Below are 25,845 nucleotides of genomic sequence, written 5' to 3'. Positions count from 1 at the left end.
GGTCGGGAGCCAGAAGCCGCTGGCAGGGATCGGGGATCCGGGATCCGGGATTCGGTTCACGCTGCTCCCCGGTCCGCCCGCGGAGGCAGCTCCCGCAGGAGCCTCGAGGGGGTTGGGGGAGCCGGGAGGGTGGGGTAGAGGCGGGCGGGGCCTCCGCGGCGGCGGGCGGGGCGTGGGTGGGTCTTCAGCACCCGAGCCGCCCCCTCCCCCGGCTGGTCCGCAGCCCCGCCCCGGCCCCTCCCTCCGGCCTGTGCGGCGGGTCCGGCGGCGGCGCCGGCGCGGGGACAGGCGGAGGCGCGGGACGTGGGGCGGCGCCGCGGGCAGGGCCGGGCGGACTGGCGCTGGCAGCGGGGGCAGCGCCGCGGGCCGCTCCGAGTGGCCGCAGTCTGGGCCTTGGTCCTCCCATCCTGCTCCGCCGCGGTGAGTGCGACGGGCGGCCCCCAGGGGTGCATTTGTGTGCCTGTCTGCCCGGCTCCGGGTCCAAGTCCGAACGGCGGTGTGTCTGTCCGAGTGTCTGTGGGTGGGGGCATAGATGCTTTTCAAAAGCTGTGTCTGTCTCTGTCCACGTGAGGCGTGTCCGTGTCCGTGAGAGCAGTGGGGGGATTCTTCGGGCTGTGGCTGCTCACGTGAGGTCCATGTTTGAGGGGGGAGGCGCGGGTGGATGGGTGATGGTTCCTTGGAGGAGCGCGGGGTTTGGGAGCTTGTGTATGTTGGCGGAGGGTGTCGAACGCTGCGGCCGAGGGTGGTGGTGCTGTGGCGGGTGGGGTTGCTGAATGGGACTCCGGAATCCTGTGGCCCAGCTTGTCTGAAGGGCTCCTTTCTCCCTGCTGCAGACACTTCCACCCCTGGCTCCCCCCTCCATCCTCCTCATGCACCCAGAAGCCCCCCAGGCCAGGTTGGAGGACACTCTTTTCCCCCTCTAGTCCTGCTCCCTGGACAGGAAGCCTCATCCGGAGGCTGCTTGTTGTAGGAAAGGACCCCTCTGATTCCCCTTCAGCCTGGGCCCCGCCTGGAGGGCCCCAGGCCCCTCCCTGGTTCTAGCCTCCTCCCTTCTGGACTTGGCTTCAGATCCTGGGCTGCAAACCTGCAGGGACAGATGGTTGCAGGTTGGAGGGGCAGGCTGCACCCCAGGGAGGTCGGTCTGACCGAAAGGCAGGTCCTGAGCTTGTTCCTTGTATGGGGGTCTCTGATGTGGACAGCATAAACCCAGGACTAGCCCCAGTAGGAAGATGAGATCTGGGAGGTTGGAGTGGGTGCAGAGGTCTTTTTCACAGGTCTTTCCCTGTTTGTCTGTCCAGCTCACCAGTGCCCATTCATCCCCTAAGTAGGGCTCTGATTTGCTGCAGAATTGGAATCAGAGCTGCAGGCCTGACAGGTGCCCTGCCTCTCTTGGCTTGCATGCCTCCAGTGACAGAGCACTTACTACCTTCCGTTGTGGAAGAGCTTTTTTTATGTTGAGTAGAGGTCTTTTTCCTTGGAACTTTGTTTACTTGTCTTGTTATTGCCTGTGCTTTTGCCTCTGTCTGGTGAGAGGGAACTGCAGTGATTTAACATGGCTCTCCTGTCACCAACATATACTGAGCACCCTCTGTGTGCCAGGTGCTGCCTCAGCCTCTTAGGGGACAATGGCATTCTTGCTGAGAGAAGAGCTTGAGCAAAGGCCCATCGTTGTGATAGTACAGCCTGTGTTCAGAAAAACAGAGCAAAACCATATGTCTAGAGTAGAGGGTGCCCAGAGGGAGTGTCATGGGTGCCCTAAACTTAGCAAACATTTATTTTGGAAGGGTGGGGGGGGGGCAACTGCAACCACCCTCTAACACACCTAGCCTTACTGTGGAAACCAGCAATCAAATCCTCAAGGTGGGATTTAATCATGGCACATAATACAGTCTGTAGGGACCTTTGGCTGGAAAGAGAACCTTGGGAATCACAGATTTGGGGAACAAAGAGACCCCCCCTCCAATCCCAATTTACAAGTAAGGGATGGAGTAGAAACTTGCCCTGAGTCTTACCTTGCATTAGTGAGATTAGTGCCAAGGTCAAGACTAGCTCCTAAATCTCCTGACCTTCTAACTTGGTTACATTTTTGAGGCGGAATCAAGGATATAGTCATAGTATCTGAAAGGTAAAAGAACAGGAAGAATTGAGAAGATTCCCAGGGTTCTGGCTCACATGGCCAGGTGGATGGTGGCACCTTTTATTGAGATGAGAAACACCAGCAGGATGAGCAGATTAAGGGAAAATGAATTCAGTTTTAGACTACTCTCTATGCATAATCCCTGTGGAGATGTCCAAGATATGGTTGGATATATGGGCCTGGTGTTCAAGAAAGTTTACTGCACAGGAGATAATGCTTTGGGAGTCAAGTGGATGGTAACTGAAACCATGAGAGATGACGAGATTTCCCAGGCAGAGTATGCAGCTAAGCGAAGAGGCCCTGGATCAAAGCCCTGGGGAGTTAGACATTTAAGGAATGGGCAGTGAAGGCACAGCTAGAGAGGCAGGTGTAGAACCCATATCAAGCGGATCATGAAAACATCTAGTACAACCTCTGCCCTTTTGAATCTTGCTCCCTTGCCCCAACTGGTCCATGTTTCTTAATTTTTCATGCTTCTGCTCCTTTACTCACAGTTTCCCCAATGTACCTATTAAGCTCCTGCAAGACGCAGATCATATATCCTTTCCCCTGGAAGCCTTCTTTATTCTCTTCCACCACCTTCAGAGTTAGAGACTTCCTCCTTTTTTCAGCTGTAACAGTTTGAATGTGTCAGTATCATGACACTTACCACATTATAGTTATGTATTTCCATGTCTCTTTCCCACACTAGTCTGAGAACTTGTGAGGGACAGGGTGTGCATCTGTTTCAGCTTTGTGTCTCCAGTTCCCAGGTTAAGAGCCTGGTCCAGAGTGTGCCCAGGGCAGTCTGAGTGTTTGCTAGGTCGATCAGCTGATTGGATGGTTCGTCCACCTGCTCAGTCTGGCAGTGCTGGGGGAGATGGCACTGTGAATTTCATCACTTTCCTTCCCTGTCAATCTTACTGAAAGGGTTCCTTGGCTTTCAGGACTTCACCTCCTCCAGGGATTTTTCTGTTCCAGAGAAACACCCAAAACTGTAACCTGCAGTCATTGTCATTTTGCTGAGGACTCAAATGATCAAATACACTTGGGGGGTAGTGTATAGGAGTGAGTCATTTTAAGAAGCAAGTGAGCCTTGCTGACCTCTTGCATCATTTTTAAACAATGCCTTGGTCACCTACGTCTAGCCACAACTGTGTAAATCATGTGTCCTGGGACTCTCGTGAGGTTGTAGGAGGAAGTCATGGGGGAAATTGGATGCTGTTTGAGAATTTGGAGAAACTGAAAAGCCTTGAAACAAATCCTTTGCAGATGCCAAGGAGTTAGTGGAGTCAGCGCTGGCTTTCTTCATTTGTTCAAAATGAACTTCCTTCCCAGCCCTCTGGATCTGGCTTCCTCTCCTCCACCCTCTGGAAACCATCCTCCCTATAGCTAATGACAGCTTCTTTTTGGCTTTAGATCCTAGGGCCTCTCTGCAGCATTTCACAATGAAGGTTCTTCCCCTATTCGTGAAGCTTCTTCTCCCTTGGTCTTCACAGTGTCTCTCCTTTCTTGTTTCCCCTGCCTCTCAGGCCACACCTTTTCAATTTCTATACAAGCAAGCTTTGTTTCCTGGGCCTATCCCTTAAATGCGGAGGTTCCTCAGGGCACAGTCACGGGCTCTCCTTTCTCTCCTTACACTCTGTCTGGGTGATGTCAGCCAATTCCATGGCTTCAGGCACCATCTCTACACTAATGACTCCCAAATCCTTTTCTCCAGGCCGACCTCTTTCTGAGGCCCCGGCCTGTCTTTCCCACTGGCCGCCGGAGCTCCGTTCAAATGTCCCGTAGGCACTTCAGCTTTGTCTTACCAAACACGGAGCTTATCCTTTCGTGCAGCTGCTCCTCTTCCAGAGTTCCCAAGCCAGAAAACAAGGGATCATCTCCAAGTCTTTCTTCTCTGTCTACTCTTCACATCATACCAACCAGTCATCAAGTTCTGTTGATTCTTCCCTATGAAATCTGCTTCTGTCCACCTCCCCTTTGCTGCTCCCCTAGTCAAGGCCACCGTTACCCCTCCTGTAGAATGTCATGCAGTCTCACCTTTCCCCTAGTGACCCTTCTAAACTATTTTTCACACAGCAGTCAAAAAGTGACTCTTGTGGCTCTATCACTTTATACTTAAGCCCTCTCTGCCCACCTACCCCCACTCCCCACGCTCCTACCCCCCCCCCTTGCTCTTTGGATAAAACCTTCATCTCCAAACAGGGAAGAGTAAAGTCTAAACTCCTTAATAAGGCCAACAAAGTACTGCGTGATCTAGTTCCTGCCTATCACTCCATTTCATTTCTTAGCCCTCCTCTGTCACAGTGTGTGATTCAGTCTCCTGATGCAGAAGGTACCATGCTCTGTAACTCTTATTTGTCCTGGGGTGTGAATGGCACTTTCTTCAGAGAACTCTCTTGACCCCCAACCTTCAGTAACCCCCCTTCCCTGCCCCAGCTCTAGGTTAGGTGACGTCTGTGCTCTGAAGCAGCTCCTGCTTCCCCACAGAGCCTTCCGTGTTGCATTGCAGTAATCTATGTATTAGACTGTGGAACCCATGAAGGCTGCACTGTGACTATTTGTCTTTGTATTCCCAGTCCTAGCAGCGGTGTTGAGTGAACGCTGAATGAGGAAATGAGGTGCCTTTAGAACTGAGCCGTAGAAGATGGGTGGAATAAGGGATGCGGGGATGGCAGTGGGCAGCCTGAGGAAGGAGGGTGAACTCTCAGCTCTGAGTTCAAGATCCTCCAAGTTTCCGCTGTGAAAATCAGTCCATCTAAACCATCACCTATAGGACTTTGGGGGCAGATCTCTAGGACACGGGGGGATGGGAGGGGTGGGAGGAGGAGCCCAAGAGAAGAAGGGAATCTTAGTGATTCAGGCTTGGGTATGTCCTCCGCGGTTGCATGCCCAGCAAGTCTGGGTGGGGAACTGAAGCAGGAAGGGGAAGGGGGGGAGGAGCTGTCCGTCCTTGGATGTAGCCCAGTCCCCGCCCCTGTGTGACAAGCTAGGAGAGCCCCTGGGGCCTGGAGAGAGGCGGAGCCTGAGATACAGATGCCCCGGCAGGGCCGAGTAGGCCACTCCTACTCTTCCTCCCAAGCCCTGCCCTTCACCAGACTCAAGCTTCAGTCTGGCTCCCACCTCCCGTTCCTTCCGCCAACCCTCGGTCCGTCCTCCTCCTGCTATGTTGTCCTGGTGTTAGGTCTCTCTGGAGAGAGAACCTCAGAATCCCAGGGCCCGCATCAGGAGAGGATGCTCTCAGGGAGGCCCTTCCTATCCTGTTCCTACTCATGCCCACCCTTACACAAACATAAGGCACATGCAGTTCAGCCCTTCTTGTGCTCCTCCCCAAACGGGGAGAGGATTCTGGACTGGCCCCCACGGCAATCATTCGTTCGTTTGTTCATTCATTCATTTATTCATTCAGTCATTGTCTTTGAGGAGCCTATGATGCATCTAGCTGGGCACAGATAGTGGTTACTTGATTCTAGCCACTGCCTGTTTTGAAGGAGCCAGCGGTCTTTCTGCCTCCCTTCATGGCTACATTTCTCTCATGAACTGCCTACAGCCACTATTGTTAATGTCTCGTCTCCATTCCTCACTCACCGCTGTAACCCCACTGCTGCCCCTGCTGTGTCACCATGGCCAAACCTGGCGGGCATGCCAGTCTTCATCTGCCTTCGTCGTCCCTTCTTTCTGGAACCACTCTCTTCCTTGGATTTATTTGGATCCACGGTCTCTTGGTTTTCTTCCACCCGTTTGGGTTCTCCTTCGCTCTGCACTGTCTGTCCCCAGGCAGACTCATCCGTTCTCGTTGCTTTAAGTGCCATTAATATGCCAGTGCTTCCAAATCGGTAACCAGCCAGATTCTACTCTACCCAGCTTATATTCTGTTCCTTACTTGACATCTCTACCTGAATATCCTACAGGGCGTCAAACTTCGCATGCCAAAAACCGAATGCCCCACACCAGTTCCTCAGCTTTCACGGTCTCTGTGCATGGGCCACCATGTGCTCAAGTGAGGAGCCTGGGAGTCCTTATCAGAACTCCCTTTTCCCTCTCACACCCCATCCATCGTGGTGTCTTTTAGATTCAGCCTCATGAGTATTTCTCGAATCAGTCTACCTTTTTGCCGACATCTCTGCTAATACCCAACATCATCTGACAAGAAGAACTGAGGTAGCTTCCTACCTGGTCTCCCTGCCTCCACTCTGGTTCTTCCTCAATCCCCATAGCTACCAGAGGAGCTTTTTATTTATTTGTATTTTTTGTAAATTACACCATCCCTTCCCCCCACTCCCAATTAGGGTAAAGTCCAAATTCTTAACATCAAGGCTCTTGGTGACCTCATTTCATCCTACCTTCGCAGACTCACCTGTTGCCTTTTATTCAGTTTGCACTGACCACATGGTCCTTTCGGGTTATCATTGAGACTTCTGCCTCAGAATTTTCATTCCTGCTGTTCCTTCAGCCCAGAATGATTTCCCGCCCTCACTCTTTGATGCCCCCACCCTCATCCCTACCATTTTCCTTCCATTCTTCAGAGCTCAACTTAAAAGTTACCTGTTTAGAGAGGTCCTATCTGCTCACCTAAACCAAAAAGTGTTCTTTCTCATAGGATCCTTTCTTCTTTATAGCACTGTCCTCCCTCACAATTTGTAAGTATATATTTGTTTATTTACTTTAAAAATATATGTCAGGGCACCTGGGTGGCATAGTTGGTTAAGCGTCCGACACTTGGTTTCAGCTTAGGTCATGATCTCATGGTTGTGGGATCGAGCCCCACGTCTGGGTTCTCACTCAGAATGGAGTCTGCTTGGGATTCTCTCTCTTCCTCTCCCTCTGCCCCTCTTGCTGGTATACACATGCTCTCTCTCTCTCTTTCTCTCTCTAAGATAAATAAATCTTTTAAAAAAGTAAACAATAAAATAAAATATATGTCACCACTCCCCACCACAAGGACAGTGACCATATCTATTTTGTTTATCACTCTAATCCCAACACCTGCACAAAGTAAGCACTTAATAAATATTTGTTGAATTACAGAATTAATTCAATAAACATAGATCAATCCTTATGTCAGGCTCTGTGCTAAGTGTTAGGAATAAAAAATAAGATACAATAAGAACTCTGCATGCAATGGAGGAAGCAGAGAAGTAACGAGAAAATAACAGTATAGCATATCCAGGCTAGAATGGAGGAAATGCAGGGTATGGAGGGACCTAAAGGTAGAATACCTAACCCAGCCTACAGGAAACCAGGGAGGGCCTTCTGGAGGAAGTGACATCTGTGTGGAGACCTGAAAGCTAAGTGGGAGCCAGGCAGGCAAAGGGGGACTTGGAGGAGGAGCTCAGGCAAAGAGAACAGAATGTGTGACTGCCCAGAAGCAAAAGAGAACAAGGAGTTTTCCAGGAACTGAAGAGAAACCAATGTGACTGATCATAGAATCATGAGATGTGAGGTAGTAGAGAGAGCTATGGGCCAGACAAAGCTAAGCCTTGTTGGTCATGCTAAGGAGTTTGGACTTTGTCCTCTGGACAGTGGAGAACCGTTGAAGGATTTTAACAGGGAGTAGGTGACAAGATGGAAGCTGTGTTTTAGGAGCGTCAGTCTAGCTGCGAGGGGGATGGATGAGAGGCACAAACGAGGAGACAAGGAAACCAGTTAGGAGGCTGCTGCTGTGTCACAGGAGAGACTTGGTAGCAGCCTGAACCAAGGGCAGTGGCTGTATGCTTGGAGAGGGGGATAAGATATTCGGGAGGCAGACTCCACCAGACCTGATACTGACTGGATGTGGATACTGATAGAATATGGTCCCAGACAGGTGTGCTGAGAGGTGGGTCAGAGCATAGGTAGCCGCAGGTAGTCAGGAGAGACCCTCCGTGAAGAGGCTGTCCTAGAAGAGGACTTGCGGAAGGCAGAGGAGGTGAAGGATGGGTGTGTCATTGCAAGTGGGCATCCCTGTACTGTGCACTCAACATATGCTATCACAGATTCTCAAAACATCCATTCGAGGTACGGATTATTCCCATAATTACAAATTAGGAAACAGGCTCAGAGAGGTTATATGAATTGTCTGAGGTCACATGCCTGGTACGAGGCCGAGCTGGGTTTGAAACCCCAATCTACCCCTGAGTCTGTGGTTTTAACCAGAGCACCATGCTCAGAGGTCCCTCAGCTCACCTACTTCACCCTGTTCCCTCCTGGTCACTGCCTGTCCGGCCTCTGGCAGCGAAGGAATGGGGTTAGTTCCCTGCAGGGGATTTGAGTGGTGGGGATCAGGCGGGGAGAGGGAGCATGGGCTTCCCTGGGGCTGACGCTCTCTCTGTACACAGGCTGGTGTGAGTGGCAGAAACCGTCCGTGGGCGCCATGGCGAAGAGGGAGGACAGCCCTGGCCCAGAGGTCCAGCCGATGGACAAGCAGTTCCTGGTGTGCAGCATCTGCCTGGACCGGTACCGGTGCCCCAAGGTTCTACCTTGCCTGCATACCTTTTGTGAGAGGTGAGGGGGTGTAGGAGCTTGCGGGACCCCTGAGCTGGGGGTGGCATGTGCAAACCTGTAGGAGGTGAGGGACATGTAGACACACGGAGGGCAGCAGATGTACCCCACCTGCAGGAGATGAGGTTTTGGTGCAAGAATGTGTGAGAGGACCAGAAGCTGCTAACACTGGGTCAGGAGTCCTGCCCCTTCCCAAACCTCAAGGCGGCTTTCAACACTACCAGAGACATCAGACAGAGGTGAGACTTTCCACGAGTGGCAGCACCAGAAGAGTTTGTCACCAGTGGGAGGATGGTTGAAGGTCTGTCCTTCCCTGCGTGTCTTCATGGTTGTCCTGATGCACTGAGTGAAAGGCAACCACTTCCAGCCTTCAGGCTTTTATCCATTATTTATTCATTCAACAAATATTTATTTATTGAGCATCTACTATGTGCCAGACTGTCCCAGGCACGGGGTATGATAAGCAGACAGATTAATACTTACTCTTAAAGAGCTTTCCGTGTAGTTAAGGAGAAAGATAGTAACCCAATGGCCGTGTCGCCAGGCTGCAGATAAATATTGCCCCCTTCATAAGGCTGCAAACAAAGTGCTGAGCTACGAGAGTTTAGCTAGGATCTGTTACAGTTTGGAGAACGAGGAAGGCTTCCCTGAGGTGCGGCCCAGAGCGCTGATGCAGTAAGTGGTTAGTGGGTCGACTAAGCGAACGGAGTGCTAGGAGCATTCTAGGCAGAAAGGAGAACATGGGGAAAGGCATGTGGCACGAGGGAATGTGTCAGGGAAGGGGGCCCGGAGGAAGCCTGGCAAGGTGGGAGCAGAGCAGTGTGATTGAGGTGGTGGGGCTGAAGCTAGAGAGGCAGGCGGGGCCCACACCACAAGGGGCTTTGTAGACCTGTTAGAGAATTTTGCCTTTACCCTGAGAGCCCCGGGAAGCCTTTGGTCCCTGGGTCTTCTCACCATTGCCTCGGCCCAAGCCTTCCCGCTGCCTCCTGCCTTCATGGGAAGCTGCTTCTGCCATGGGGACACGCTTCCCTTCCAGCCCCACTGCTCTTCAAGATGTCAGCTCTACTGCTCTCACCCCATCATCATCTGGAAACAGTCTTACCTTTTGGCCTATTCCAAGCTCTTCCATCAACCTGGGTGACTTTACTACTCACTTAGGCCTCTTGGTTTTCGACTGTTTCTCTAGGAACTGCCTCCATACCACCTCTGGATGCCTGGATCTTGCCATCACCCAGAACAATATCGCTTCTGTGGTCATAAACTCTGGTGTCCCACTCCTGGCTCCGATTACCCCATTCCCACTAGACCAGCTTTAACTGGGTATAGACGTCCTCCAGGCCCTATGGCTGACCATCTGACTGGCTGCCACAATTCCTTCAGGTCTTTGTTCTTTTCTGAACCCGTGCAGCAGCTGCTCAACCCTGGATCAGAACTGTAATTGGACATCTCTGCACCTCCTTCTAGGCCTAGATCACTGAGCAGTCCTGGAGAAAATCAGTGCCTGAGAAATTATGATACCAGTAGCTACAGTGTATCAGTTGCTTACTATTTGCCAGGGACTGGCTACTGTGATATACATGTGTTGAATTACTTAATCCACACAATAGATACTTTATTATCCCCATTTTAGAGGGGAGTAAACTAGGGTTCAGAGTCACAGAGTAATTAAGAACGGTTTCTGAGGCTCCACAGTAAGTAAACAGTTGAGATCTGAATCCAGGTTTGACTGCAGGGCCTTCACTATTAACTACTACTCATTCATTTATCCCTTGGTCCCTGCTCTCAAAGAGCTTATGCTCTAGTAGGGGGTGACTGACAGTAAGCAAGCAAATAATCAAACAGGAGAGTCACAGTCTGTGCTAAGTGCTTCGTAGGAAATAAACAGGAATTGAGCGGAGGTGGTTGGGTCAGGGACTGTTCTGCATAGAGTCATCCGGGAAGGCTTCCCTGAGGAGGTGACATTTGACCTGTGGCCTGAGGATGAAGAGACAGACTTGCAGATTGTTCCAGGCAATGGGAAAAACCCATGCCAAGGCCTTCAGGAAGGGGTAGACTGGGCATGTTCAGAGATCAAAAGAAGCGAGTGTGGCTGAATGAGGAGGATGAGGTGAGGTCCAAAAGCACCAGAACAGTTCATGGAGAAACGTGGTAGTTTTAGGAAAGTGTTTAGATTTTATTCTAAATGCAAGGGGAAACCACTGGAGGAGGGTTTTTGTTTTTGTTTTAGGCAGGGAATTAACGTGATGTAAATTAGATTTTAAAGTTCCCTCTGGCTGCTGTGTGGAGAATGGGTTACAGAGGAGCAAGAATGGAAAGAAGAAATGAGTTAGGAAAGTATTCAACACCTAGGAATGAGGTCTTGGTGAGTTCGCAGGTATTTTGCAGGGGAAACCCCAGATTCAGTGAGCTGGGCAGAGAGCTGCAGGGGGACAGATTTTAATGGCTGAAATTCAGATTTCAGGGTTGATGCAGTGACTGGTGATGAGAAATGGGAGGTGTAGGGAGCATGAGAGGGGACAGCTGAGGTAAAGTGGAGGAAGAGATCACTGGGTGTGAGGAGGTCAAGGAATTGAGATCCTGATGGTGCATGGGGCACCTGGTGGATGTCAGAGCCCCTGCAAGTGATGGCGGGAGTGTGTGTATATGGGGGGGGGGGCGGTGTGGGGGGGCAGCAGTAACAGAAGAGAGTGAGCCGGAAGGAAGTCTTCAGCCATTGAGGAAGCAACCATGATAGCTACCGGAGATAATAACAGGAGGGTGGTACAGACAGGGGCATGAGCTTCCAAGGAGCTGAAGAAGAATGGAAATGTTCCAACTGCGGGGCAGGGGGGGAAGACTCAACCCCACCTTCTGGCCCTAAGGAATGTGGAGTATGAGACAAAACCACTCTCTACTTGAGATGACTGCTGGGGAAACTAGGTCACAAATAAGTTAATATTTCTGAAGCACTTAGAATCGTGCCTGGCACATAGTGTTTGTTAAATAAATAAAAATTAATTAATGCAGATCCAGAGGTGTAGAGAACATTAAGAGAAGAGACTGGGGATATGGGAAAGTGTGCACCATGCCGATCTTCCCTCCACAGAGTCATGGTCTCCATACACAGCTGGGGGGAGGGGGCTGTGTGTTTCTAGAAAGCTTCCTCTCCTCCTCCCGTCAGTGACTAATCCCAGCCCTCACCAGTCTCCTGAACCCCTCCTTCACTTTCAGCATCTGATCTTGCCTGGAAGTGAGGCATCCTCTCTAACTTCACCCCTGTGCTCTCTCTTTCCCCCTTCCCCCAGTCAGAGAATGGGGTCCACTCCTCCTCAGGCCACTCGGAGCCATTACCCGCTCCCAGACACCTGTCCGTGGTTCTTCTTGTCTCTTCTACGTCTCCTTCTCTCCTGGCTCTGTGACTCATAAACACCTCATGGCAACATTACAAACAGATAAGAACTCTCGTTTGTCCTCCACTAGCTGCCATGCAGTCCCTCAAGCCCTCTCATTCACTTTTCAACTAGCAGTGGTCAAGCTTTCCTTCCCCTGGCACACCCTCCTCCCCCCTCCCCTTTTCCTTACAGATGAAAGTACTCTCACACTGGCCAAGTTCAGGGGCCCTTTTCCAGTCCTTACCTCCCTTGACTCCTCAGCCACTTTTGACACTGGTCACTGCTCCTTCCCTCCTTCTGGAAATGCACTACCCACTTCACTGCCTTGTCAGTGTCTCTCCTCCTACCTCTCTGCTGGTTCCTCTTTGCTCTCATTCAGTATTTGCTCTGTCCTGCTCTTGTCACTGAATATGCCTTTTGGGCTGATCTCATCCCTCCCGTGGCTACAGAGGCTACCTCAATGTCGATGGCATCCCCATCTCTCTCTGCCTTTTCCCCAGCTGTCTCCTGGGCCCCACTACCTGGATGTCCCACTGTTCCAGTAAACTCAGCCAGGTCAAAGCTGAATGCCTTTATAAACCACTCCTCTTCCTGTGTTTCTCATCTTAGTGGCTGTCAGCACCATCCACTCAGTCAGCTAAGCTAGGAATCTGGGAGTCAACCAAGACTCATCTCTCACTCCCCATATCTACTCAGACCTAACACCTCCCACTGCTCTACTTCTTAAATACTTCTCGAATTTGTTCCAGCTCATAGTCTACATTGCTACTGCCTAATTCCGGGTTTTTCTCATCTACTGCAAGATATCTTACAAGACTATTGCGAGTGTATCTTGGCTAAGCACATGTTTTGCCTTGGATTTGAATCCAGGCTCCTGTGCTCCCTGGCTTTGTTACCTTGGGAGACTTTCCCTTTTTGAGTCCATCAACGTAAACATAAAGTGCAAAGTGCAGCACCTGGCACATAGTACTTAATAAACAGTAACTGGATGACAGTGATGATGATGCTGTCTCATCACGTTCAAATTCATCCTCCACACAGAAGCAATGAAGAGGATAAAATGTAACCCTAGCTGTACCATGCTCGGTGTTCCCTATTGCTATCGGGATAATTTCTTTTCCTTTCTTAAAAAGATTTTATTTAATAGAGCGAGAGCACGTGTGGGGGAAGGGGCAGAGGCAGGGGGGGAAGGGGCAGAGGCAGAGGGAGAGGACCCAAAGAGGAGCCCAAAGCAGGGCTCGATCCCAGGATCCCAGGACTCTGGGATCATGACCTGAGCTGAAGGCAGGTCCTTAACTAACTGAACCACCCAGGTGCCCCTGGGATAATTTCTTTCTTTTCTTTTTTTTTTTTTTTAAAGATTTTTTATTTATTTATTCGACAGAGATAGAGACAGCCAGCGAGAGAGGGAACACAAGCAGGGGGAGTGGGAGAGGAAGAAGCAGGCTCATAGCTGAAGAGCCTGATGTGGGGCTCGATCCCATAATGCCGGGATCACGCCCTGAGCCGAAGGCAGACGCTTAACCGCTGTGCCACCCAGGCGCCCCGCCTGGGATAATTTCTAAGCTCCTACTGTGGCCTTCCATGACTGGCCCCTGTCTCTCTCTCCAGACTTCTTTTACTATTTCTTGCCCTGGACTTGATCTCCAGCCACCTCAAACTGCTGCCTTACTTACATGATGCTGTTTCTGGCCACTTTCTGTGTCCGGAACACTCTTACTCTCTCCCTGCACTTTTCGTTGGTTAGGCTAACAATGATTTATCCAGGAAGATTTAGCTTACATCCTCTGAGGTCTTTTCTGGCTTTTCTCTCCACCCTCCCACCCCCTGGGGGCCAGATGCCCTTCAACACATTTCCTTATCATTGCATGAACAGCATTCTTTATGTTAATAATAAATAATACCCTTCAATATATAGTGTTGTGAGTTGGCATGTGAGCACTTCACATTGAATCCTCCCTCCAACACCCTGTGAAGTCTGTGCTGTCTCCATTTTACGAAGGAAGGATCCTTGGCTCATAAAAGTTATGTAACTTTTCAGGGGTCACATAGTATAATAGATGATTGACCTAGGAATTACCCCCAGCAGCCTAATTCCAGACCCATGCTCTTATCATTATACTGTTTACTTCTATAAACTCTGTGACTTTCTTTCTCTGTTGACTTGGAAATATTTTAGAGATGGACATTATGGTTTCTCTATGTATCACCAGAGCTTAGCACAGATTTGGCAAGAGTAGGCAGTCGTAAATGTTTAAAGAGTTAATGGGAGGAGGGGCTAGTTGCACATTTTCTATGAGAACGGTTTGTAAACACCTGTGAAAGGTGAGCCTGTGTTTGTACACGGTGTGAGGAATGCAGATCTGTCTGCTCTTCTGAGAGAGATCAGGGATGTGTTTTACTCAGTTGTGAAAGGTGAGGCCTTTTACACCTGCTGGCAGGACAAGACGTGTGTGCCAACCAGAGAGATTTCAGAATGAAGTGTACATCTGTGAGGAGAAGAATTGGCATCCCTGGCAGGCGTGAGGGGGGTGCACTGATTTTGCCCACCCCTCCTTCCTTTGACTCCCCCTCCCCCCGGCCAGATGTCTCCAGAACTACATCCCTGCGCAGAGCCTGACGCTGTCCTGTCCGGTGTGTCGGCAGACGTCCATCCTTCCCGAGCAGGGCGTCTCAGCACTGCAGAACAACTTCTTCATCAGCAGCCTCATGGAGGCAATGCAGCAGGCACCTGATGGGGCCCACGACCCCGAGGATCCCCACCCCCTCAGCGCAGTGGCTGGCCGCCCCCTCTCCTGCCCCAACCATGAAGGCAAGGTGGGCCCAAGCAGGCCCAGTGAGGCCAGGACTTGGGGTGGAGGGCGAGGAGCGGTTGGGGGAGGGGCCAAGGGGCTGTGGGTGAGAGAGGGTGTTTCTCTGGATAAGCAGTCCAGGTAGGGGCGCACCTGGAAGGTGAGGGGCAAGGAGGGCAGAGCGGGAGGGGAGGAGATAAAGACGTTTGGTGTGTAGCCGTGGCCTGACTGGAGCGCTTCTGCCGCCAGACGATGGAGTTTTACTGTGAGGCCTGTGAGACGGCCATGTGCGGCGAGTGCCGCGCGGGGGAGCACCGGGAGCACGGCACCGTGCTGCTGCGCGACGTCGTGGAGCAGCACAAGGCGGCCCTGCAGCGCCAGCTCGAGGCCGTGCGCGGCCGGTAGGAGCCTGGTGGGAACCTGGGCCGGTGGGGCGGTCAGGGAGAGTGTCTCCAGCTGGGCAGGGGAGGGGCCCCGGGGAGGCTAGAAATAAAGTTCTTCGGGAGGGCTGGGAGGGCTCAGGCAGGGTATCTCCTAGGGGCACAGCAGATTCCCCCTGGGAAGGAATGGTTTGCTGCACGCATTGTCCGGCAACCCCGGTATGAGATGTTTCCCTCCCCAGACTGCCCCAGCTGTCTGCAGCTATCGCCTTAGTGGGGGGCATCAGCCAGCAGCTGCAGGAGCGCAAAGCCGAGGCCCTGGCCCAGATCAGCGCAGCCTTTGAGGACCTGCAGCAAGCGCTGCAGCAGCGCAAGCAGGCTCTGGTCAGCGACCTGGAGGCCATTTGTGGGGCCAAGCAGAAGGTGCGTCTGTTCACCCTTGCCCACCACCGTCCATTGTGAGGTGGCCTTATTGCCGCCATGCTTTCCCTGCTTTCCATTCCTGGGCACCCCTTTCCCCAGACTCCACTTCCTGCCTCCTGACCTGGCCCCAGGGGTACTGCGCGCTCCGTGTCCCTGGACCACCCTCCCCCTCTGGCATTTCTTAAATGCTCTAGTACTGTAAGGTCATAAGGAATCACAGAGACCCTTTCGGGGCCAGTGTGCGCACCCACCCCTCCCCCCACCCCTCCTCAGGTGTTGCAGACCCAGTTGGACACACTGCGCCAGGGGCAGGAACACATCGGCAGTAGCTGCAGCTTCGCGGAGCAGGCACTGCGCCTGGGCTCAGCCCCGGAGGTGTTGCTAGTGCGTAAGCACATGCGAGAGCGGCTGGCGGCGTTGGCGGCGCAGGCCTTCCCGGAGCGGCCACACGAGAACGCGCAGCTGGAACTGGTCCTCGAGGTCGACGGGCTGCGGCGATCGGTGCTCAATCTCGGCGCGCTGCTCACCACGAGCGCCACCGCTCATGAGACCGTGGCCACAGGCGAGGGCCTGCGCCAGGCGCTTGTGGGCCAGCCCGCCTCGCTCACCGTCACTACCAAAGACAAGGACGGGAGGCTGGTGCGCACAGGCAGCGCTGAGCTGCGCGCGGAGATCACCGGCCCCGACGGCACACGCCTTCCTGTGCCTGTCGTGGACCACAAGAACGGCACGTATGAGCTAGTGTACACGGCGCGCAGCGAGGGCGAGCTGCTCCTCTCAGTGCTGCTCTACGGACAGCCGGTGCGCGGCAGCCCCTTCCGCGTGCGTGCCCTGCGTCCTGGGGACCTGCCACCTTCCCCGGACGACGTCAAGCGCCGCGTCAAGTCCCCTGGAGGCCCGGGCAGCCACGTGCGCCAGAAGGCAGTGCGTAGGCCCAGCTCCATGTACAGCACGGGCGGCAAGAGGAAGGACAACCCCATTGAGGACGAGCTTGTCTTCCGTGTTGGTACAGATGGCTGAGGGCGGAGCCAGATGGGGGCGGGCTCAGGCCGTGGGCAGGGCCGATTGGGGGGGTGACTCAAGTGACCTCAGCGAATTGTTCTGTTTTCCTCCCCTGCCTTCCTCACAGGCAGCCGAGGAAGGGAGAAGGGCGAATTCACCAATTTACAGGGAGTGTCGGCAGCTAGCAGCGGCCGCATAGTGGTAGCAGACAGTAACAACCAATGTATCCAGGTAAGCGCCTTTCCTGTTCTCCCGTGACGCTAGTAAAGGTCCTCAAACTACAGCTTCCTGAAAAAACAGAGTGCACAGGTCACCTCTTGAAAGGTGAACCAGCCCTCGAAGATAGTACCAGTCCTTAAAGAGCAATGAATCACGGCACCATCCCTCACCCACCTACTTGCCATCCACTCCCATGGCCCCAACACTATCCAGCACCTTCGCAGTTAGGCACTGGGGTTTTAATGCTCTTTCGGCCTCTACCTCCCAGGCTGGGCCTCAGGCCACACGAGGTCCTGGACCCCAAAGATCCGGTTCATTCTTCATACACTTCTCACTCTGTTTGAGCCTCCACCTGACCAGCTTCCTTTCTCCCCTGTCCCCACGTGGTTAGGATGCAGGCTCCCCTGCTTTCTTTCATCATACCAGCCTGGCTCTAGAGTGTATCTTGTCCTTGTGGGTCTCTGCAAACAGCTCGTTGGCTAGACAGTCAAGTGGGGGTAACTTGTGAAAAGAGATGTCTTCCAGAAGCTAAACTATAGTGCGACCTCACAGGTGGTCCTGCCCCCAGCACTCCCAGTCCCTCACACACCTGATTAAAGCATCTGCCACACAACACAAATGGACATGACCTCACTGCAATTTGAGCTCCTTAAAGCCAGGAACCATGCTTTTCTCTCTGTTTTCCTTGTAGTGAGCCCAGAGCCTAGTGACAGGCACCAGCCTGGTAGACAGTATAGCAGTTAAAAGCTCAGGCTCTGAAACCAGACACCTGGGCTTGAATCCTAGCTCTGCCACTTACTGACAAGTCATGTGACCTCTCTGAGCTTCAGTTAACTCATGTGTAAAATTAGGAAAAGAATAGCTCATGGAGTTGCTGGGAGCATTAAAATGATATAATGCACCATGCCTGACACCTGGCGAGCCTTCTAACGTTAGGTATTGTTAAAAGAATCATTGTCCAGGTGGAGACTGTAAACAAAAGCCAGGAGGTAGGAAAGTGCTGGAGGGGGTTGTTTGGGGAACTGGAAGGATCCCAGCCAGCTAGAGGTAGATTACTATTAGGAGCCGAGTAGCTGAGGTCACATTGTAAACAGTTTTGGAGAGAATGCTGTGGAATTTTGATTTTATCCTGTGCAGGATTGTTTCTAACTACCATGCACTTTAGTTCTTGGAAACATTTTATCAGGTTGCAAAACTTTTCTTGGAGATTCTTACTTCACAACACCTATGAAGTTCTTCTGACCCTGACTGAGTACCCGTGCCACAGGTCGTCCTCTCAATGTTAGCTGCCCCCACTTCCTGCTTTCCATGTTAGGAGGCTGAAGGTGCCAGGAACTCTTCCATGGCCCTATTCCCGGTCCTGCCCAGCCTGGTTTTACTCCTACCCTATTCCTAAGGGCAGAGGAATGGAGAGGTGCAGGGCAGCACATGGAAGCATTTGGGCCCAGCCTAGACAGTGAGGGAGGGGTCAGGTGGGAGGGGGTGGTGCCGAGGCCCTACTCAGTCCCACCTGCCACCTTCCAACTCCTTTTGTCCTCCTCATGCCAGGGATGCCTTCTGGCCCAAAAGCTGAGATTTGGGAAACTGTCCCTCGTGTGCACACACATGGGTGCTCACATGCACACAATGGTGTGTGCTGCTTTGTCTCCCCGATGAGGGACTGGGGAATTGAGAGGGAGGGCCTGGGGCAGCCCCCTCCCCTCTCTGGATACCTGGTGCTCCTACAGCAGCCCTCCTTCTCGCTCCTACTCCACCTGCATCCTAATTTCATAACTGTGAGGAGCTGGGCTCTTGGATTCCAGAGCTGAGTTTCTACTTCTCTTATTTTGGAGTCCTCCAGTTTGATCTGGGCCAGGCTCCCAGATAGATGTTGCCTTCCCCACCCCGTTCAGGAGGTTTTGGTGACCTTGTGAACTTTTCTTCCTTTGAACGGTCTACGGTGACATCCGAGGCAAATCCCTTCATTGTGCCGAGTCAGCATCAGCTGACAGAAGAGAAAAAACATTTCGTGATTTTGAATGAAGAATTTGATTTGTATATATTATATCCTTGTGTAATAGTCTTAGTCCAGAAATTTTCTCAGCTCTTCTGTGAAAACTTCCTCATTTCCTTCAGGCAGAATATTAATCACATTCTTCTCTGAGTTCCCTCAGCCTTTGCTATAGCACTTTTTATCCTTTATCAGAATCACTGGTTTGTTGTGTTATTTTTTTAGTCTCTCTGTTCCCCCCCCCCAACTTGACTCAGATCCTGAAGTTACTTAGTGTGACCATGGTATAGGAGAGAGGAGTTAAGGACCCAACGAAGGCACCAGCAGATTCTAGAGATGTTAAGAAAAGCATCAGATGTCAAGGGAGAAGAAGGGATCAAGAATGGCAGGACTTGGTGCACTGGGTCGCTGGTGCTGCGATGCAGGGGCAGGCCTGGGTGTCCGTGGATGCGTTCCCTTCTGCACGTGCTGAGTGTGACACGGCTGTGCGGCGGCCGAGTGGAGATGCCCAGTTCTGTGTGAGCTCAAGCTGAGGAATTCATGCATTTGTTGACTGCCTGCTGTGTGCCCGTTGCTGTGCCAGCAGTGCAAATGCAGCAGCAAACCAGGCAGACAGTCCCCGTCCCGCCACAGGCTTACCTCCTTAGGAGACGAGGGTGTTCAGCAGTTGGTTACAGGAGTGATAGCTGGTAGCGGGAGAACTCTAAAGCATGGGTCATGGAGGCCTACCTCTGTGTGTGTATGTATCCGGGGGCTGGAGCGGGTCCTGAAAAACTCTGAAGAAGTGACCTGGAAATTTCTGAGAATCAAAAGATGACTAGGAGTTGGCCAGGTGTGAGAGGTGGGATAGGATAGGAAAGGAAGAGTGAGACCCCACCCCCTCCACTCCCACCCTCACCAAGCCTCAGTGTTGAGCTGGAAACTGAACTTCTCAGACTGGGGGTGGGGGTGGGGTGGGCAGCCACACAGCCTCACTGCTGATCTGGCAGGACCTTTTAGTCCCTCTGACATCAGCTCTTCTACTCAGGGTGCCTCCCTCTCATGCTGGCTAGTGCTGGCCTGCCACAGGGGACCAGGGCAGACCCCAGCGCGGGGCTGGCCAGCCAGCTGAGGGCATGCTGGCAGTCCACATCAGGAGGGATTGATGTCTGCTGGTGGGACCAGTGCAAACAGCCCTGCAGGCCCAAGAGATGGGGATGGGACGGGGGCAGGTGGCCTAGTCCACCAAGGAGGAAGCATGCCGGGATGGAAGAGCAAGGCCAAGACCCAGAACTTGAGTTCCCCATGGCTGCTCCTGGCTCTGACTCATCTTGCGTCCCTAGAGCCTGTAACAAAGCAGAGTGTGTGAGACTTGTGTAGTGAGTGATGTTTCGGCTGTGAAAGAGAAACAAGGGGACTTGGCTGTACAGGGAAGGAGCATTAAAGGAGGTGCTTTTAGGATGGGGAGACCTGAGCATGTAGGGCAGCTAAGGGAGGAGGTAGGAGAGGGGAAAAGGTTGGAAGGTTCACTCTGTCCAGGAAGAAGGTTACCCTGTCAGCCTCTTAGCCTCTTGACATGCTCATCCTTGTTCACCACCCCACCCTTTCTTGTCTGCTACCAAGTCTTATTGTCTTCCTCCCTTGTCTCCAGAGTCCATCTTTGTCCCAGCAAGTACCCTGCAACAAGCTATCACCCCTTCTCTCCTGGTCTAGTGCAGCGCCTCTGACTGGCCAGCTAGTGCCCAGTTTGGACTCCTCCCTGCAGCCAGAGTACTCTTTCTTTTCTTTTTTTTTTTTTTTTAAAGATTTTTTTTAATTTATCCATTTGACAGAGATAGAGACAGCCAGCAAGAGAGGGAACACAAGCAGGGGGAGTGGGAGAGGAAGAAGCAGGCTCACAGCAGAGGAGCCTGATGTGGGGCTCGATCCCAGAATGCTGGGATCACGCCCTGAGCTGAAGGCAGACGCCCAACCGCTGTGCCACCCAGGCGCCCCCAGAGTACTCTTTCTTAAAAGCTCCCGTATGTTTTCTCCAATACCAGCAAGCAACTCTCAGTGGACACTGACCAGGTGCCCTGCAAATTTAACTAATTTTGACACTATCTACCTAGACATGGCCTCACTTCCCATGAGACTGTCCCCACGTCAGATGCCAGTCACAAGTCCAGGTTGTTACTTGTGCTTCTGACTGACCAGCTATAAATTGGAGGGTCATATGACCCCCTCTTCAGGTTCGATTAATTTGCTACAGTGGCTCATAGAATTCAGAGGAACATTTAATTATGTTTACCAGTTTACAAGGATACTATAAAGGATACGGATGGACAGCCAGATGGAGAGTTACATAGGGTGTGGTCTAGAGGAGTCTCTAGTGTAGGAACTTCGGTCCCTGTAGAACTGGGGCGTGCCACCCTCCCAGCACCAACCTAGAAGCACGTGAAATCTGTACCTTCCCTGCTTCTTCCCAGAGGTTGGTGGGTAGGGCTGAAAATTCCAACCCTTTAATGAGTTGGTCTTTCTGGTGACCAGCCTCACCCTGAAGCTGTGTAGGGCCCCCATCCTAAGTCCCTCATTAGCATAAGCTCAAAAGGGGCTCCTTGTGAATGAAAAAGACATTCCTATTAATCAGGAAATTCAAGGGTTTGAGGAGGTCTGCACCAGGCACTGGGGACAAAGACCAAGTATATTTCTTGTTATACCACAAAAGCAAATCTCATCTTGTCACTCCCCTGCCCAAAATTTTCAGTGAATCCTCATTACACCCAGGATAAAACCTTACTCCTGCTGTTCATGGGAGTGCTGCCTGCAATCCAGCCACCCTGGGAGAGCAGTGCCCATCCTGGACCCTGTGCCTTTTACATACTTTTGGCTCTGCTTAAATGCCTTGCCTCCTCCTTACTGGCCAGTGTGGTTTGTCTCTTAGCATCCTTATTAGGCTACTAAGTCAGATAGCCCTCTCTCAGAGCCTTTCCTGGCCATTTCCCCCGACCACTCTCATAGTCCTGCAGTCTCTCTCATTCATACCTGTGCTACACATCACCTCAGGTCTGCAGCTAGTCCGATTCTTCTCTGTAACCCCCCCCCCCATGGAGTCAGTAAGTGCTTGTTGAATGGCTGAATGAATGGGGGGGGGTCTCCTCTTGCTCCCTTCCCTCTGTGCCCACAGTCTCTCCCCTCCTCCCCGCTCCTTCCCTTGCTCCTCTGCTCCAGGTTTTCTCCAATGAAGGCCAGTTCAAATTCCGCTTTGGGGTCCGAGGGCGCTCACCTGGGCAGCTGCAGCGCCCCACAGGTGTGGCAGTGGACACCAATGGAGACATTATTGTGGCAGACTATGACAACCGTTGGGTCAGCATCTTCTCCCCTGAGGGCAAATTCAAGGTAAGAGGCCTACTGTCACAGTGTTCTGCACTTCTGATGGCCCGCTGAGGTGACCATTCTAGTGCCTCCTGGTGGTCAGGGCCTGGAATAGTCCATCCCCAGCCCAAGGTTCTCCTTTATTGGCAGGCTAGGACTACTCTCCCCACAAGGCAAGATAAAGCCCCTAATGGTATCCCCTTCTTCCAGACCAAGATTGGAGCTGGCCGCCTCATGGGCCCCAAAGGAGTGGCGGTAGACCGGAATGGACATATCATTGTGGTCGACAACAAGTCTTGCTGCGTCTTTACCTTCCAGCCCAATGGCAAGCTGGTTGGCCGTTTTGGGGGCCGTGGGGCCACTGACCGCCACTTTGCAGGTATTGGGGAGCAATTCAGAGATCTATTCTGATACCCCAGTCCCAGAGAACTACCCTGGTTACTCCAGATTTAACTACCCCTCCTCCTATACCTTGGGCTTAGAGGACTCCCGTCCCTTTACTAGTACCATCATTCCAGAGGCACCTGTCAGCCTCTGAGGCACCCCCCCCCTTTTCCAACAGCCCAGCTTTGTCATCCCAGATACCCTTCTTCATCCCAGTCAGTATCCCAGCTCACTGCCCTAGAGACCACTTTTTGTTTTCAGGGCCCCACTTTGTGGCTGTGAACAACAAGAATGAGATTGTAGTGACGGATTTCCATAACCATTCAGTGAAGGTCAGTGTCCTCCCTCCCTCTATGACCGCTGTCCCAATATCCTTTCCTCTTTGACAAGACCCCTTTCTCCTTCACCTTCCCCTCCCACCCACCCCTGCCCCACCTTGAGATCATTCATTTGAACAATAAACGTTTATGGCATGGCTGCTTTGTCCCAGGCATATGCTGGAAGCTGGGGATACAGTGATTAACAAGGCAAATACACTCTCTGTCTTCCTGGTAATGGTCTAGTAGGGAAGATGTAAAGCTGCATATTACAGTGTATTATTATGTTACAATTATGTGGTAGGGAAGTGCAGGGAACTATGTGAGGGCATAGCAGAAGCATTTGATTCAGGTGAGATGGAGAACCACCTAAAGCAGCAGGGGAATTAGCCAGAAGGGAGAGAAGGAGGAGAGGATTTGAGGCAAAGGGGGCCGGAGGAGCCAAGAACTGGAGGCAGGAGCCCTTCAGTGTATTCAAGAAACCACAAATAGTTCAGACTGAGTTTGAAGAGGGGAGTGGTTCAAGTGCCCATGAGTCTCGTGTGCCCTGTTAAGGGGCTTGCTGTCTTCCCAAGAGCTGTGGGGAGTCACTGAAGGCTTGCAGGCCACAGGGCAATGCAGTCCTATGTCTTAGAAAGATCACTCGGCGAGATTAGTGTCAGCAAGATCAGTCTTTTGTAGTGACCTAGATGAGAAATGTTAAGGACCATTACAGAGGCAATATATACAGTAGGGTGCAGATTTGAGATAGAATCAGCAGGTTGGGTGAATTCCCTGGTTTTCAAGCAGAGGAGAAGGTGAAGTTGAGAATGACTCCTGGCCAAATGGGTGTTGCCATTCATTGAGAGAGCACGGGGAAGTTGAGCTGTTGGATTTGATATGCCCAAGGGACACTAGCTGGAGATAGTCAGTAGGCAGTGGGAAGCGTGGCTGTGAAGCCTGGGAAGAAGAACTGGGCTGGAGCTGCAGATCTGGGGGTCCTCAGCCCTGGGGCTTCACCCCACCTCCTCTAAGGCCCTGCTCTCTGCCTGAGGCCAGGTCCCCAGCCCCCAGCCCTTTCCCCTACCAGGTGTACAGTGCGGATGGAGAGTTCCTCTTCAAGTTTGGCTCCCATGGTGAGGGCAATGGACAGTTCAACGCCCCTACGGGAGTGGCGGTGGACTCCAATGGGAACATCATTGTGGCTGACTGGGGCAACAGCCGCATCCAGGTGAGGCCCAGGGATGGCATGGGGGTGAAGCTTCCTGTTGTGCTCCATGCACCCCTCCCCACCCCCCTACAGATGCTTCCCACCTGCCTGATCTTACCTCTCCCTCCATTGTCCACTCATTCCCCAGGTATTCGACAGCTCTGGCTCCTTCCTGTCCTACATCAACACGTCTGCAGAGCCACTGTACGGCCCCCAGGGCTTGGCACTGACCTCAGATGGACACGTGGTGGTGGCTGATGCTGGCAACCACTGCTTTAAAGCTTATCGCTACCTCCAGTAGCTGCACAGGGGCCCTACCTGGCTCATGGAGGGACAGACATGGGGGGATTGGACAAGAGGGTCTGGCCGGTGGTGGGCCGGACCTGGCAGCACTGAATGTGGGCTGTGGGCGTGGGTGCGCCCGGTGCCCTCCCTCTCCCCCTCTCCCAACCCCACGGTTGCACTTTATTTATTCGGTTTTTGCTTTGGTGACTGGGTGGGCCTGGACTCTGGTCCCAAGGATGTGTGCAGAGCTTCACCCTACCCTCCACCCTTTACACACCTGCCCTGTCCCCTCAGTCTGCTCCCCACCCCCCAGCCTGGGGCCAGAACAGCCTCTTACTCCAGGGCAGAAGTCCCTCTGGTTGTCTCCCTACCACCCCATACACACTGACAGAGACAGCAATACCCCACCCCCCATATTAAGTAAATGTGTTCACCAAGATGGTTTTGTGGCTTTCTTGTGGGGTGGGGCTGTGAGGGTACAGGAGGTTGGGACTCATTCTGAACTAAGAGATGGGCAAGCAGTAGGCAGAGGATCCAGATTCCCAAAGAGCCCTGATATTTTAAAGTTTTGGGAGTGGAGCACAAGAGCCAGTGAACCCCTGGGGCTCTTAGCCACCTGCCAAATCCCTGTCCCTAGGCCTGCATCTCCTGCTGAAATAGTAAGTCCTTTGGCTGTCTGCCCTACAGCTGAGAAGGAGCCTGGGAAAAAAGTGCCCGGAACACAGCCAGCAGCTGCAGGGAGAACAGTTTGAGGGTAAGCTAGTAATCCTGGAAGCCCAGGCCCAGGTAAGGGACCTTGGGGCTAAGCCCAGGTGGAAGCCACGTGCGGGAGACTCCATATCCAATCTTAGAGCTCAGTGCTGAAGGCCTGGAGCCCTGCTTGTTCTCCATTCTATGGTTGTTGCCCATTCTCCACGGTGGAATGGGGGTCCTAGCATCCTGAGTTCTCATGGGCCAGAGTTTGACTGCCAATTCCAGAGATAATTACAACTAACATTCAATGATTTGGGAGGCAGGGACTATGAGGGACTATGACTTCTCCCTGTACAAAAGGCTGAGGCTCAGAGGAATAGGGCATATGACTGATGAAGAGCAGAGCCTGGACTTGAATCTACAGCTGTCATACTCTAACCTGAGACTTGTAGCACCTTGCTCATTATGCCTCTTGCATCTGGCATGCTATCTGGCAGAGAAGGCACTCAACAGCAAGATTTGGGGAATGATGTAAAGATTATTAAAACCATGCAGAAGGGATCTGGGAAGGTTACTTATGAGAGGTCCTGGGAAAGCTCAAGACGTTGTCCTTATGTGGCGTGATTCCTGGAGCTAAGATGGGAGGGCCATGGGGGCTTTGCAGAGATCAAGGGGGCACCAGGTGGACCACATGGAAGTCTTGGTTATCTTCACCTCCTTGATCCTCTTTGTCTCCACTGGTTGGGACCTGGTAGGCAGGCATAGGGACAGATGAACACCCTGAAGTTCTGGGGCAGGTGGTCTTACAGGGCCTGCCCTTCTGGCTCCAGGTATGAGTAGGGTTGCCTGAACCCATGCCCTGGCCAGC

At 52.4% G+C, this 25,845-nt stretch overlaps 1 protein-coding gene across 1 annotated transcript; it reads left to right on the top strand.

The window, feature by feature from the left end:
* Positions 1–296: 296 nt before the first annotated feature.
* On the top strand, positions 297–24,723 carry TRIM3 (tripartite motif containing 3). Its single transcript, XM_040630732.1, has 12 exons — positions 297–420; positions 8,437–8,602; positions 14,556–14,787; positions 15,012–15,163; positions 15,385–15,565; positions 15,839–16,571; positions 16,695–16,798; positions 21,966–22,133; positions 22,320–22,488; positions 22,755–22,825; positions 23,880–24,020; positions 24,148–24,723. Exons 2-12 carry the CDS (start codon positions 8,472–8,474, stop codon positions 24,298–24,300), a joined length of 2,235 nt encoding a protein of 744 aa, XP_040486666.1. The 5' UTR covers positions 297–420; positions 8,437–8,471; the 3' UTR covers positions 24,301–24,723.
* The last annotated feature ends 1,122 nt before the right edge of the window (positions 24,724–25,845 follow it).

The sequence above is a fragment of the Ursus maritimus genome, unplaced genomic scaffold, assembly GCF_017311325.1.
Source record: "Ursus maritimus isolate PB19 unplaced genomic scaffold, ASM1731132v1 scaffold_16, whole genome shotgun sequence".
Taxonomy (NCBI): domain Eukaryota; kingdom Metazoa; phylum Chordata; class Mammalia; order Carnivora; family Ursidae; genus Ursus; species Ursus maritimus.
The sequence above is the reverse complement of the archived record's forward strand: the minus strand, read 5'-3'. Positions and strand labels throughout refer to the sequence as shown.